The following is a 12,498-nucleotide window of genomic DNA, read 5'->3' on the forward strand; positions in this document are numbered from 1 at the left end:
AATAATATATATATATATATATATATATATATATATATACATAGAGAGAGAGAGAGAGAGATTAGTTGTGATGGGGCCGGAGTCAGCGACGCGGTACGTGGCGGCCGTAACGATTCAGCGGTGGATTGGGCGACGAAACGAGGTGACGCGTGCGATGCGGCTCTTGGGCATTCTGCACGCGCTGCACGATGAGGCGAAAGGCAAAGTGACCGTCATGCACCTCCTGCAGGGCATGGAGAGCTTCACCGACGTGGCGGCCACGACAACAGTAGGCAGCAGTGATGACGACGCTCCTTCACGAGAGGCGGTCAATCTGCTGCTTGTTTTGGCTGTCGCGTACGCGGAAAGGCTGCACAGTGAAAACTACGCACGACAGCGCATCTGCAGCAAGGGTGCGTCGCAGCTGCAAGGGGCACGCGAGGAGGTCAAGCGGGTAGGGCAGCCGCGTGACGCCATGCAACGTATGTTGCTTCTCCCAGACACGGTGCTGGAGCAGCTGGTGCTGGGTGTGATGGCGGGCCGCAACCAGCAGGGGCCGCAGAGGGCACAGGGCCTGCAGCGGTGTCTGGATGCCTCGTGTATTACGTGTCTTTCACGTCTCGTTTGCGGTGTACAGGAGGCTAGGGAGGCAAAGCGGATGCGATCGCTGTGGTGGAGCCTACGGCGCACGCTCTTGGACACCCCCGTGGGGCTGAACTGCATCGCTTCCGACACGCTGAATGATGTTCCGCCGCTCCCAAAACCGCCGGTGGTGCGGGTGGGGAAGTCACTTACGGCGGAAGGGGAGAGGGAGTCGCAGACGCCGTCCCCGGTGAGTGACGATGAGAAGGATGATGCCACATTTGATACCAGCAGCGCCACGGCTGACGATGACGACGGCGAGGACGCCTACAGCGACGAGAAGTACTACAAGAGACAGAAGAGACGGGAGGAGGCCCGTGTCGCTCGCATCATGTCTATGCTGCAGATGGAGGGCCCAACGACAACGACAACGACGGCGGCGGCGGGCGAAGACGGCATGGACGAGGCGGGCGCCCTGAATTTGTACATGGAGTTGTTTGGCGACGTGGGGGATGTTTTTTTCCCTACACTCAACGCAATGAGGAGGACACCGCAGAAGGCTACCAATGACGTCTCCAAATGCTGCATCGTGTGTGAGTTGCAGGACGAGATGGAGGGAGTTGCGCAGTGTTCATGCGGCAGCTGGGTGCATGTGGGGTGTGCGGTTAGCGTCTCAAATGGCGTGCCGTGCTGTTCACAGTTCTGTCCCTTGTCGTAGGGACGGTCGCCTGAAACTCGTACAAAAAAAAAAGAAAAAAGAAGGAAATGTACATACGGCTCTTCCTTCCTTGTTATTTACTTTGCCACCCCCCTCCTCTCTCTCTACTGCTGCATGGACGGATGCGTGTGTGCATGCATTTCTCTGGGCACACGCTGCCAACTGTTCCATGTGTGTCTGTGTGGGTGAGGGGGTAGTGCAGCGCTGCAGGCTCCTCCTTCATTTCTCACTGCAACCAACGACACACACGTCCCCCCACTGCGTGCAACACAAAAACTTTTCTTTTTTCTTCTTCTTGAAGTGGGGGGAGGGGGAGAGGAAAAGAGAAAGGATGAGTGATGCTCTCGCAATACTCGACGGTGCCGCGGCATGCGTGTCGGCGTTGCTGATGCCGGAGGAATTGGGGGCTTTAATTAATTTCTTGCGTGGGGAATCGTGGGAGGAGGTGTCACCAACACCACCACCATCTTCATCCACGACGACTCCCACTGCGGTCGACGGGGATGTGAGCTGGCGCCTTCCGAATGTGCTGATAGGCTGCTACAACCTCATTCCGCTAGCAATTGCAGCAGATGTGTCGCTTGTTTCCGTCTCCTCCTCCGGCGAGAGAGCAGCGCTCGTGCACAACTTTGAGCGACACGAGTTCCGTGTGTTCGCTGTCAATTTGATGCCGGAGGGATGCCCCGCTGAGGATTCTGTGCGTCATAGGGGTGGGAGCGGTAGCGCCGTTGTCCGGCTGAATTGCATGGAGGCGGCACAGGCCTGGTGTGACTCCGTGTATGCCGAGAAGGACGGTTGCCCTGCCAGAAGCCCAATTCTGGCAGGAAGCAAACGCAGTCGGGGTGAGGCATCCGCGGCCTCCCCGCCACCACCCTCCATCGCGAGGCGTCAACACACCTCGGGGCCGTGCACGCGACGGGCGCTTTTTGTTTTGCGTTGCTGTGCTAATGAAGGCGCCGCATGCCGCGATGATGTCGGCCGGGCACGGCCCTTCTCCGATCCGCTGATGTTGCTTCTCCACGACATCAGTGCCCTGGCGGCGTTGTGCCGCGCCAGGGAGGCCACGTACCGATCCCGGATCCAATTTTCTGTCCTCCTGCTTCCGGATGATCTTGCGTACGGCGGCGCACTCTTGGAGGAGGCCCTGCGTGAGCCACTGAGTTGTGAGTACTGTGTGAAGCTTTTTCGCGGGTCTGCTGCTTCTGCGACGCGGCGCGACGATGCGGAGCGGAGAGCGTTCATTTGTCGCCTTGAGACTTGGATGAATGTCCCGACGGCTTCCCCACCCCCGGGTGACGCCGAGGGAGGAAAGGAAGGGGTGACAAGGCGGGAACATCAGCAGCAGCAGCAGCTGTGTAGTGGAGCGGAAGTTGAGGTGGCGGAGAAGACACGGCAGCGGGAGTCAAGTTTTTTCTTTGTGCGTCGCGAGAATCTACCGCTCTGTTGTTTTTTGCGGGAGGCGCTGCGTCGTTTTCCTGTCATCCTGCATCCGGTGGCGCTTCGTCACCTCCAGGCGTTGTGGGCAACACGGCGTCAACTTGGTGATGTTGTAACGGGTCTGCACGCGCTGCTCTGCCCCTTCGCCCACTTTGCGTCTACGCGTGACCGTCGTCTGTCCGCCACATTGGCGTCGCCTCCTGTTGGGCCGTCAATGACTGATACCACAGCAAGTGGGGGAAACGGGAGTGATGGCATCTGTCGTCACGCAGACACCGTAGACATTCTCAACGCTCTATTTGTCGCGGCGGGTCAGTTGGCAGATGGAGAGTTGTTGAATGAGGCGGTGACATTTGCGGTCTTGTACGAAGACATTGTGCGGAAGCGGTCGATGCGGCTGCAGCGAATCCCAGGTTTTGTCTCGGTGCTCGAACGACTGTGGCAGAGGTGGGGCAATGAGAAGGAAATGGCCTTTCACGAGGCGTTGGCGTCGTGTGTGCCGGTGTACACGCCAAGCAGCGCACTGCAGAATGAGTTCTATCATTCCCCACGAGAGGAGGGGGCGGAGGAGGCGAGGGCAGTTGTTAGCATCCCCGCAGCGATGCAGGTGCCCGCGGCAAAGACGCCGCTTGGGGCGGAGTTGATGCACTCCGCTCTACTTGCAGTGCTGCCGCCGCAGGAGTCACTGGAGGAGTTGAGGCGTGCTGTAGGCCAATGCAGCAGCCACGGTGGCCCGCGTGGGGAAGCGGGTGAGTGCCGTCACGACTGCAACGGTGCAGCGGCGGTGCAGGGGTGGGCGCTGTCTGAGAACAACTTTTTTAACCCCTCCATTCCGGACTCTGTGCGGCTGCTGCATCTTCTCACCGCCCATGCGCTGGGGCAGAGGAGCTCCAGGCAGAGGTACGTTTCCTTCGCTCTGCTGCAGCGCGTCTGTCAGATCCCTGACGAGGCGCTGGTGCGGGCGTTGAAGGAGCTGAAGCTTGCGGGGCTGGTGAAAGTCAACGGGCGCGACGCCAAGGTTAAGGCGACGCTGGACGGCTGACGCAGCGGGAACCGCGAGTGTGAGCAGTTATGCTGCTGCTGCTGGCGTTGGTGGTGGTGGTGGTGGTGGTGGTGGTGGTGTCTGTGAGTTCCGCGCCACTGATGTATTTATTTTTTTCTTCTTGTTTTTGTTTGTTTGCGTCTCTCCGTGAAACTCGTGCGGCCACAAAAGGCAGGTAGGATTTAACTCTGCGGCCAGCGGACACAGACACACGCACACCCGCAGCGTGGGTGGCTGAAGGGGAAAGTAGCACAAGAACAAAATAACTACATACATAAAAGAGCGAAAAGGAGACGGAGAGTAGTACGAGCACAAAAAAAAAAGAAAAAAAAGGAAGGAGGAAGAGGGAAGGAAGAAGCACACACAGGCAGAGAGTGAAGGCAGCGGGGGCGGGAACGGCAACGATGGTGTGCAGAAACGGCAATGCCTCCTCACAATTTAGCGTCTCCTCCATACAGCAGGAACGTGAGCTGCCGCAGCAACAGCAACAGCGGCAGCAGCAACAACAGGCCGCACTGTTTGGTTTGGAGCACCTTATGACGGCCACGTATCCGCCACCTAGCTTCGAGCCGAGCCGCACAGTGCTGCTGCGACGCAAGGTCGACGTCATTAACTGCATCACCAAGCGAATTCGGCGTATCAGTGAGGGCCTCACAGTTGGCAGTTTCTCCTTCAAAAACCGGCGTGCGCTGGCCCACACAGTCGTACGCAGTGCACTTCAGGCCGCCTACCACAATTGCCGTCGAGACATCTTTGTGGCCTCCTCATTTGATGCGGCTGAGGGGGTGCCTGTGTACAGCGACACCATCGCGGGGGCGTTTCTCTGCAACACCGTCAATTCCGCCGACCCAGTGCTTTACGCGTCGGTCCTGTCAAGCTTCGTTGCTTACGGTGTGGACTTCGCTGCGCCGCGTCACAGTGCGGGTGAACACGCGGCCGCGAGCAACCAGGCGACGCCACCGCTTCCTTTGCTAGACACCGCGCTCTACTGCCTGCATGAGACAGCAAAGACGATTTGTGCGCGGCCTGCGGCGCCACTTGAGGAAAATATTACTGAGCATAATGAAAACGGCGACCCCGCACCAAAGCAAGATCAAGGCAGTTTCCAGAATGGTTTTCTTACGCTGGTGAATAGTTACACGTTGTGTTCGCTTCTGAGGTTCTTTGCCGAGGAGGAGGAGGAGGGGGGGGAGGTGGTGGTGGAAGCAAAATGGAATGAGGCGAAGCCAAGCGCTGGGGGAAGGAAGCGTGACGCAGCCGACTCCTCACTTCGAGAGGCGCCCTTGCGTTACACCACAGCAGTTCTTTACCAGTTGTTTAGTATGAAACTTGGTCCACGTGCGCTAGAGGGCGCATTGCCATCCTTGTCAGCATCATCTTCGGTGCCAATGTCATCTATTAGCTCGTTTTTCGCCTTACTGTTTAAACGGGTGATCGATTATTGCTCCTTCGCCGGTGTGAGGTGGAACCTCTACTATGAGGTGGGAGTGGAAGCGGCGCAGAAGGCGCTTGCCTACGCCCCGCCCTTGCTGCGAGAGACGGCAGCGCTACTCGTGTCCTATTGCCGCCAATTCCCTCCGCTGTATCAGTCGGTTCTGAAGCAGGTGGGGGCGGAGGCTCACTTTATCCTGGATCAGCTGGTGCACTCGAAGTTGTTTCACTTTCCATCGAGCTCCCACGAGGAGATGGAGATGGAACGTTACGTGTTCTATGATAAAAAAAGCAGGACGACGACGACGAACGACGACGGCGGCGACGGCAATGCACCACGAGGCGGCAGCCAAGCGTGAGTCCGCTGCAAAGGAAGAGTTTGGGCCACAATTAAAGTTAACACCCTTTTTTCACAGCTGCAATGATGCTGGGCCGCACGAAAGCCAGTCTGGCGACATCCCTGTTTTTCGCAGTGGGGAGGCGCTTTCTCCCCAGCAGTGGAGCTCGTCGCTGGGAAGGGTCCTCTCGTCGAACGCGGCGACACCGTTGCCATCTACAGAGACAGAGCAGTCATCGCCTGCGTGTGTGGGGCTGTTGAACATGGGCAACACCTGCTTCATTAACAGCTTCACTCAGTTATTCTTCGCCGCACGGCATTTTCGGATAGACCTCTTGCGGGAGAAGCTTCCACGTCTGCTGAGCTCCCTCGATGATTCCGGTACTGGCAGTAAAACCGTATGGGAATGGGTTGGTGGACGCCGCGTTGCTGCAGGTTTTGTCCTCCTCATGCTGCAGATGCACTGGATGGTGACGCACGGCCTTAGCGGGCGGGCCGTGGACACGAAGTACTACCGGTATTTTTTGCCAGAACCGTTTAATGACGGCTTTCAGCACGATGCCTCGGAGTACGGGAAAGTGCTGATGGAGCTCTTGGACAACAGCTGTGCCGGCGAGACCGCAAGGGATGGCACCTCCTGTGCGTTGGAGGAGGACACCCCGTCCCAATCCGCGGAGGAAAAGGAAGAGAAAGGGGAAAAAGTCAAGGAGGGAACGGTGTTAGAGGAAGGAGCGGGGAGGTGGGGACTCACCACGGGCCATCTCCCGGCCACCGTCAGCACCCACACTGAAGGTAACACAACCGAGACTAAAAGTGGTGGCCATGGAGACATCAGCGGGGGTGGGACGACTCAGAGCACTGTTGTGGCACGATGGTTCGGTGGGGTCTCGGCGTCTCTCATCGAGTGCGTGTCATGCAATCACACACGAACTCAGTTGAGCCCATTCTGGGACATCAGCGTTCCGCTGCGCCGAGAGGAGGACGTCAAGTCGTGGAGCGACAGTGCAGAAGTCGTCTGCGACGAAGAGAAACACTTGAAGGAGGAGGCGCATGTGCTGCGCTCGGCAGACGGACATGTTGTTGCGATTACCACGTACTGTACGTACGACGCCGACGTGGACGGGGACGTGAACGATACAGCTCTGCCAAAGGAGGCGGAGGAGGCAAGACAGCAGCCTTCGCTGCAGGACCTTCTGGACAGCGTTCTTGACTACCGCAACTCTGGTGAGGTCCTCTATGGCGATAACATGACATATTGTGAGTCCTGCCGCAGTCGTGAGCCTGTTAGGCTGCGAACAGCTGTGCACACCATGTGCAAACGTAGGGTGCCCCTCACGGGGGACCATGGGTGGAGAGTACAACATGAGCAGCTGCAGGAGAGCGACATTGCGGGGGTACCTTTTTACCTCACCCTGCAGCTCAACCGTTTTCACTACCGTCGCGAAACCGGCAGCCATGAAAAGGTGATGGATAAGGTGACGATTAACAAGCTGATTGGTGTCCCGGTGCGGGTTGTAATGCGGGGGAGTGGTTGCGCCGACAGGGCTGAACACCCTGGCGAGGCTGCGGCTGTGGGGAATGAGGAGGAGGACGTTCTGCACGGGCGTATTCACTACCGACTTCTCGCAGTATTGGTACACAGCGGCCCCAGCCCCCGCAGCGGGCACTACTTTACAATACTACGCTTCTTCGCAGACGCAGACGCAGACGCGGAGGGGGAAGACGAAAACGATGGCACACGTGACTCGTGGGTACTGGCAAATGACTCCATGATCTCACCCTTGACGTCAGAGACCGCTGAGAACGTGTTGTCCGGCTCCAGCGGGGTTTTCGGTATGTCCGAGACGCCGTATATCATCCTCTACGAGCGCTGCGGGTATCCTCCGCCCGCCAACGAGGCGCTAGAACTCCCCACCGCGGTAGAGGAGCTGCTACGGAGCCTCGTGCTGCCAGGGGCACACGGGTCACCCGCCTCAGTCAACAACAACAACGGCGACGGAGGTGATGGAGACGACGGGGATGACGATGGCGCTGTCGGTGGTGGGGACAACGGTGCTGATGCGTTTGATGCAAACAACCCATTCTGGGGTGGCGGCACGCCCATCTTTTGAGGGAACGAAGTGGAGGGAGAGAAGTGCAAGGTTGGGTGGAGGACCCGCACAGCCCTCGGAAGGAAGGAAGAAACAAAAACGCGCACGTGTCTGCGGCGCATAAATGGCTTCCTCCCTCCTTTGAATCCCACCACCACCACCACCATTCTTCTCTCTCTATTTCTCTCTTTCTCTTTCTCTCTCTCTCTCTCTCTCGATCTCTTCTTTTCTTGTAAAAAGTAGTAGTGCTGGGCGTATTTAACATCTCGCCATCTCTCTTTCATTCTCGTTTTGTTCCCTTCGTCACTTACATATATTGTTTTAGAGGCACGAATACATCTTGACGCCCACTTTCATGGGTTCATTTTGTGAGGAAATGTATTTGCTCTCAACTGCGTACCACCGCGTGTCGCTGCGGCCAATGACGTAGTTCTTGTTTGTCAAATTTCACTGCCAGAGAGACGCCTCAAGGGACACGCGCGTACCTTTCTTTTTCCTTTGCTGTATGTATTTCTCTCTTTTTTTCCCCCCTTTGTTTATTGTTCCTACGCTTACTCTGCATGAGCTTTGTTTTTGCTTCTCTCATCTTGTTTTTTTTTTTTTTTTTTGGGTGGGGAGGGGGAGGGGGAGGGGTAGGGGGGGTCCTCTCGTTTATTCATCCTTTTTTTTCCGTTTTCTCCCGTCCTCTCTCTTTTACGCACGCACGCGTATGGATGCTGCCTGTGTGTGGTCCTCCTGCTCCGCTTGGATCTTCATGCAAGATGCAGGGATAACAGACGCTTTGTTTCGGGCATCTTGCCAGGTGCTTTTCTTTTTTTTGTGCATTTGCGCGTGGTCTCATTGACGCGTGCGAGCGTCTCCGCCCCATGTTTTGCGGCCGCAGCTGCCTGAGGAGGGAGACACGGGGGCATCTGAAGGCACCGCAGCGCCATGCAGCAGCCACGCAGTGCGACGGTCCGACCCGCTGCATGTTAACTCCACCTGCGGAGTTGACTATAACTCTGGCAGGGGGCAGCGGCGGCGAGGTCTCGCACCCTTCACTGTCGCGTACCGACATGAAACAAATTGCTCAACCCGAGTTGCATGGCACGGAGGGAAAATTCTCGCTGCCTCGCCGGATTTTCGGGTTGTGCGAGAGTTGCAGTCACAACACATGTCTGTGAATCATTACAGGCGTCAGCACAGGCGGGTGATGAGGACGCTACGCTTCGCCGAGCATACCGCCAATGTCGAGGCCTCCTTGCGGCTTGGCAAGCAAGGCAACCCGACGCTGCAATGACGCGGGGGTGTGGATGGTAATGCAGGGGGCATCGCACCGCAAGAGCGCGGGTACTTCTCTTCCAAGGCACAAAATGACGTTCACAATGGTGTGAGTCCCAGTGGTGCGGAGGAGAGGCCGGTATAAAACTCGTCGATGAGTTCCTGAATGACTCTGCGGCGTCGACTGAGCGTTGACGCGCAGCTTTGCAAGAAGCATGTCACCTCTGCCAGCGTCTTGGCGCTGCTCCCGGCGTCGCTGGGGAGCAGTTACATTGTTTGTCATTCCTCTAATCCAGCAGCATGCATTTGTGATCCGCTGGACGTTGGTGAGTAGAAGCCTGATTTTCTCATCGGAGTCTTGCGGCTTTCGTTGCGTGGCGACGTTTCGGACTCACAGTTGCACTCCCCCATGTTGAAGGGCCGAAACGCCAAGAGGGAGGTAGGTGTGCAAATAAGTTTCACAAGTGGCAATCTATCGAGCAACAGTTTGCAGCGTTGCGGCGTGAGTGTGTCGGCGCTCCTCCCTGTTGCTCTTCTTCCCGCACCTGACCGCCACCAGGTGAAGGTCGACAGGCTTCCGGTGTCTGCGCTAGCGCCAGGGGCGAGGGTGCAGGGGCCAATGACGGCAACGGCGAGCGGGGGTGAGCAGGAGGAGTCGCAGCATGGGTGCGGCAGTGGTGATTGGGACGCTTTGCGGATGCGAGGAGGCAGCACACGGAGTGCAATGAGCGAAAAGTGAGGGTTGCATGTCGCTGTGGCGCCGTCCATTGCACGGTGAGCAGAAGAAGAAGAGGAAAAAAAAAAGAGCCCAACTCGAGCGCTCACAGCCGACGTGTCCCTTTTTGCCGTCCACACGCACGAGGACAAGTTGCTGTAATGAAAAAGGCGTTGTCGTTGCTTTACAAATCAAAAAGTAAAAAAAAAATGAAATATATACGAATTCTCTCACTTATTGGTGCGTGTATGTTTGGCTGCTGCTGCTGCTGCTTGCTTTTTTTGTAGAATCCAAGCGAGGGACGAAACCAAAAGAAGAGAAAAAAAAAGGATCTACATTGGTTTCTGGAGGCATATATATATATATATGTATATATGATTTCGTTAAGGTGCATACCACCGCATATTGCACACCTCGTCGGACGGAATATTCACCCCACACACCCCGCGTATACCTGCTTCCAGGTAATTTATATCGATTCCTGGAAACCAGGGCCCAGCAACACGTTGTGTTTGCATGTACCACCGCATGCACCGACGGTTGTGCCTGCCTGCCTGCATGTAATTTCATTTTTTTTTTGTTTGGGCGGTTGAATGGTGATTTTTTTTTTTCTCTGAGAGACGTGTCATTAATTGTGTGGCCCCGCCACGACGAAGGGGCTGGAGAGACGCGATCCCGCAAGGGATGGGCAGGCCACCGTTGTGTGTTTACTTCCTCCTCAAAAGGCGTGGGTAGTGGGGAGGGCGTTGCCTCCGCATCTGCGTGGACTGGCAGTGCCATGGACCAAGGCCCAAGCATCGCAGCTGCGTGGGCGTGGACGTGTGTGTGTGGTGTCATGGCATGTGTGTCTCTTTCTCGTTTTCCATACTTTTGTGTGTGTGTGTGTGTGTTGACTCGCAGGAAGCAGGTGGTTGTGTGTGTGGAGTGTTACGCGGCCGCGTCGAAGGGCAACCAACAGGCGAAAGTGAGAGAGAGAGAGAGAGAGGGAAAAGAAAGCAAACAAAAATAGAGAAAAGAAGGTAGGCAAAGAAACACAGCACGGGATCCAGCAAATAAAATGCCTTACGCCGCCGCGCAAGCAGTCGCCACTACGGCAGCTGCCCCGCAGAGCCTCTACGAGGAGCACGAGCGACTGGTAAAGGCCATTCAGAACTTGGAGCTTAAGACGATGATATGCAAGACGGAAACTCACCACCTGCAGAAGGAGGAGAGTGCAGCAAAACAGGAGGTGCAACGTATTCAAGCCGTACCTCTTCTGCTCGGCACATTTGTAGAGGCTGTGGATGCGGGTCGCGGCATCGTCGGTGGGGCCTCCAGCAGCAATTACTATGTGCGTATTCTCAGTACCCTTGACAAGGAGCGACTGAAGCCTGGTGCGAGTGTGGGGTTGCACAAGGGCAGCAATGCCTGTGTGCAGCTTCTCCCCAACGAGACTGACTCTACGATTCATCTTATGCAGAAGGAGGATAAGCCAAGTGTGACGTACAGTGATGTGGGAGGTCTCGACATGCAAAAGCAGGAGATTCGTGAGGCGGTGGAGTTGCCGCTGACACATGCGTCGTTGTACGACCAAATTGGGATTGATCCTCCACGCGGGGTGTTGCTCTACGGCCCGCCTGGCACCGGAAAGACGATGCTTGTGAAGGCGGTGGCTAACCACACCAAGGCCTCCTTCATCAGCGTGTCGGGCTCCGAGTTTGTGCAGAAGTACCTCGGCGAGGGGCCGCGGAAGGTGCGCGATGTTTTCCGCCTCGCCCGGGAGAACGCGCCGTCTATTATTTTTATTGATGAGGTGGACAGCATTGCAACGAAGCGCTTTGACGCCCAGACAGGCGCTGATCGTGAGGTTCAGCGTGTCCTGGTGGAGTTGCTGACGCAAATGGATGGCTTTGATCAGACGACAAACGTGAAGGTGATTATGGCAACAAACCGCTGGGACACGCTTGACCCCGCGCTGCTGCGACCTGGGCGGCTTGACCGCAAGATTGAGTTCCCGTTCCCCGACCGACGCCAGAAGCGCCTTGTGTTTCAGGTCTGCACGGGCAAAATGAATCTGTCGCCTGAGGTGGACCTCGAGGACTTCGTCACGCGACCAGAAAAACTCAGCGGTGCGGACATCCAGGCCATCTGTCAAGAGGCGGGCATGCTCGCAGTGCGAAAAAACCGCTACGTCGTGTTGCCTAAAGATCTTGAGAGCGCCTACCGTACCGTCATTCGAAAGACGGGGGATGAGCAGTACGACTTTTACTCGTAAGAATGAATTTGCGTGGAGACGAGGAACCAGAAGAAAAGCGATGTTGTGTGCGTCTTTGGAGGAGAGGGGGCCAAAGGGATGTGTGCGTGTGTGTGTATCTCCCTGCTCCGGACGGGGCAGCCCGTTCAAGAAGAAGAGACGGTGAGAAATGGAGAGGAGTGAAGGACCTTTTTTTTGTTTGTTTGTTTGTTTTTGGCCGTCATGTGGCTTTAGGCGTTTGCTTCTCTCCTGCTCTTTCTTCGGCTACGGCTACGGCTACGGCTGTTATCAGGAGTTGGTACTTGGGGATGAGGGGAGGAGCAGTGTTGGTCATGATTCCGTGCTGTTTTTCTTCTTGTTGTTGTTTGTGTGTGAATGTGTGGTTTTTCTTTCTGTTATCGTACATCTCTGAGAGGCAACGGAGCGTTGACGGATGGGAAGGTGAGCCCGCAGGACGTCTGTGACGCCTTCAACTAACTGGGAAGAAAAGGATCCGTCGGACGGCAAACAGGTGGCCTTGGATTGACTGACACACGTCTCTGTTGATCGAGACATTTAACCCAAACCAAACAACGTCGACCGGAAGAGTCCTACTGTGCTGTGCAATGAGCTCTCACAGTGGCTTCTCTGGCGTTGGACCGCATTGGCAGCAGCTGCCATGGTATTTAAGGGCT

At 56.3% G+C, this 12,498-nt stretch overlaps 7 protein-coding genes across 7 annotated transcripts, besides 16 other annotated features; 6 read left to right on the top strand and 1 right to left on the bottom strand.

Annotated features, from left to right (window-relative positions):
* The first annotated feature begins 4 nt into the window (after positions 1-4).
* Positions 5-39: a microsatellite.
* A 3-nt stretch (positions 40-42) lies between these two features.
* Positions 43-61: a microsatellite.
* A 9-nt stretch (positions 62-70) lies between these two features.
* On the top strand, positions 71-1,279 carry TraAM80_02511 (uncharacterized protein; the record flags this gene model as incomplete). Its single annotated transcript, XM_029379511.1, has 1 exon — positions 71-1,279. One exon carries the CDS (start codon positions 71-73, stop codon positions 1,277-1,279), a length of 1,209 nt encoding a protein of 402 aa, XP_029240754.1.
* Positions 1,280-1,610: 331 nt separating this feature from the next.
* On the top strand, positions 1,611-3,758 carry TraAM80_02512 (uncharacterized protein; the record flags this gene model as incomplete). The annotated part of the gene is made up of 1 exon (XM_029379512.1): positions 1,611-3,758. The coding sequence occupies one exon, from the start codon at positions 1,611-1,613 to the stop codon at positions 3,756-3,758; it is 2,148 nt and encodes a 715-aa protein (XP_029240755.1).
* Positions 3,759-3,806: 48 nt separating this feature from the next.
* Positions 3,807-3,838: a microsatellite.
* Positions 3,839-4,071: 233 nt separating this feature from the next.
* Positions 4,072-4,116: a microsatellite.
* Positions 4,117-4,162: 46 nt separating this feature from the next.
* On the top strand, positions 4,163-5,548 carry TraAM80_02513 (ubiquitin hydrolase; the record flags this gene model as incomplete). The annotated part of the gene is made up of 1 exon (XM_029379513.1): positions 4,163-5,548. The coding sequence occupies one exon, from the start codon at positions 4,163-4,165 to the stop codon at positions 5,546-5,548; it is 1,386 nt and encodes a 461-aa protein (XP_029240756.1).
* Positions 5,549-5,789: 241 nt separating this feature from the next.
* TraAM80_02514 (ubiquitin hydrolase) lies at positions 5,790-7,637 on the top strand (the record flags this gene model as incomplete). The annotated part of the gene is made up of 1 exon (XM_029379514.1): positions 5,790-7,637. The coding sequence occupies one exon, from the start codon at positions 5,790-5,792 to the stop codon at positions 7,635-7,637; it is 1,848 nt and encodes a 615-aa protein (XP_029240757.1).
* Positions 7,638-7,764: 127 nt separating this feature from the next.
* Positions 7,765-7,782: a microsatellite.
* Positions 7,783-7,786: 4 nt separating this feature from the next.
* Positions 7,787-7,832: a microsatellite.
* A 269-nt stretch (positions 7,833-8,101) lies between these two features.
* Positions 8,102-8,142: a microsatellite.
* Positions 8,143-8,182: 40 nt separating this feature from the next.
* Positions 8,183-8,224: a microsatellite.
* Positions 8,225-8,258: a sequence feature (G-rich).
* Positions 8,259-8,817: 559 nt separating this feature from the next.
* On the bottom strand, positions 8,818-9,159 carry TraAM80_02515 (uncharacterized protein; the record flags this gene model as incomplete). The annotated part of the gene is made up of 1 exon (XM_029379515.1): positions 8,818-9,159. The coding sequence occupies one exon, from the start codon at positions 9,157-9,159 to the stop codon at positions 8,818-8,820; it is 342 nt and encodes a 113-aa protein (XP_029240758.1).
* A 126-nt stretch (positions 9,160-9,285) lies between these two features.
* Positions 9,286-9,615, top strand: TraAM80_02516 (uncharacterized protein; the record flags this gene model as incomplete). Its single annotated transcript, XM_029379516.1, has 1 exon — positions 9,286-9,615. The coding sequence occupies one exon, from the start codon at positions 9,286-9,288 to the stop codon at positions 9,613-9,615; it is 330 nt and encodes a 109-aa protein (XP_029240759.1).
* Positions 9,616-9,653: 38 nt separating this feature from the next.
* Positions 9,654-9,682: a sequence feature (GA-rich).
* A 164-nt stretch (positions 9,683-9,846) lies between these two features.
* Positions 9,847-9,868: a microsatellite.
* Positions 9,869-9,943: 75 nt separating this feature from the next.
* Positions 9,944-9,967: a microsatellite.
* A 495-nt stretch (positions 9,968-10,462) lies between these two features.
* Positions 10,463-10,481: a microsatellite.
* Positions 10,482-10,551: 70 nt separating this feature from the next.
* Positions 10,552-10,623: a sequence feature (A-rich).
* Positions 10,624-10,648: 25 nt separating this feature from the next.
* Positions 10,649-11,845, top strand: TraAM80_02517 (putative proteasome regulatory ATPase subunittcc1l8.3; the record flags this gene model as incomplete). The annotated part of the gene is made up of 1 exon (XM_029379517.1): positions 10,649-11,845. The coding sequence occupies one exon, from the start codon at positions 10,649-10,651 to the stop codon at positions 11,843-11,845; it is 1,197 nt and encodes a 398-aa protein (XP_029240760.1).
* Positions 11,846-12,014: 169 nt separating this feature from the next.
* Positions 12,015-12,037: a microsatellite.
* A 128-nt stretch (positions 12,038-12,165) lies between these two features.
* Positions 12,166-12,221: a microsatellite.
* The last annotated feature ends 277 nt before the right edge of the window (positions 12,222-12,498 follow it).

This window comes from Trypanosoma rangeli, assembly GCF_003719475.1.
Source record: "Trypanosoma rangeli strain AM80 chromosome Unknown Tra_15.4_contig_00058, whole genome shotgun sequence".
In the NCBI taxonomy this organism is placed as follows: Eukaryota; Euglenozoa; class Kinetoplastea; order Trypanosomatida; family Trypanosomatidae; genus Trypanosoma; species Trypanosoma rangeli.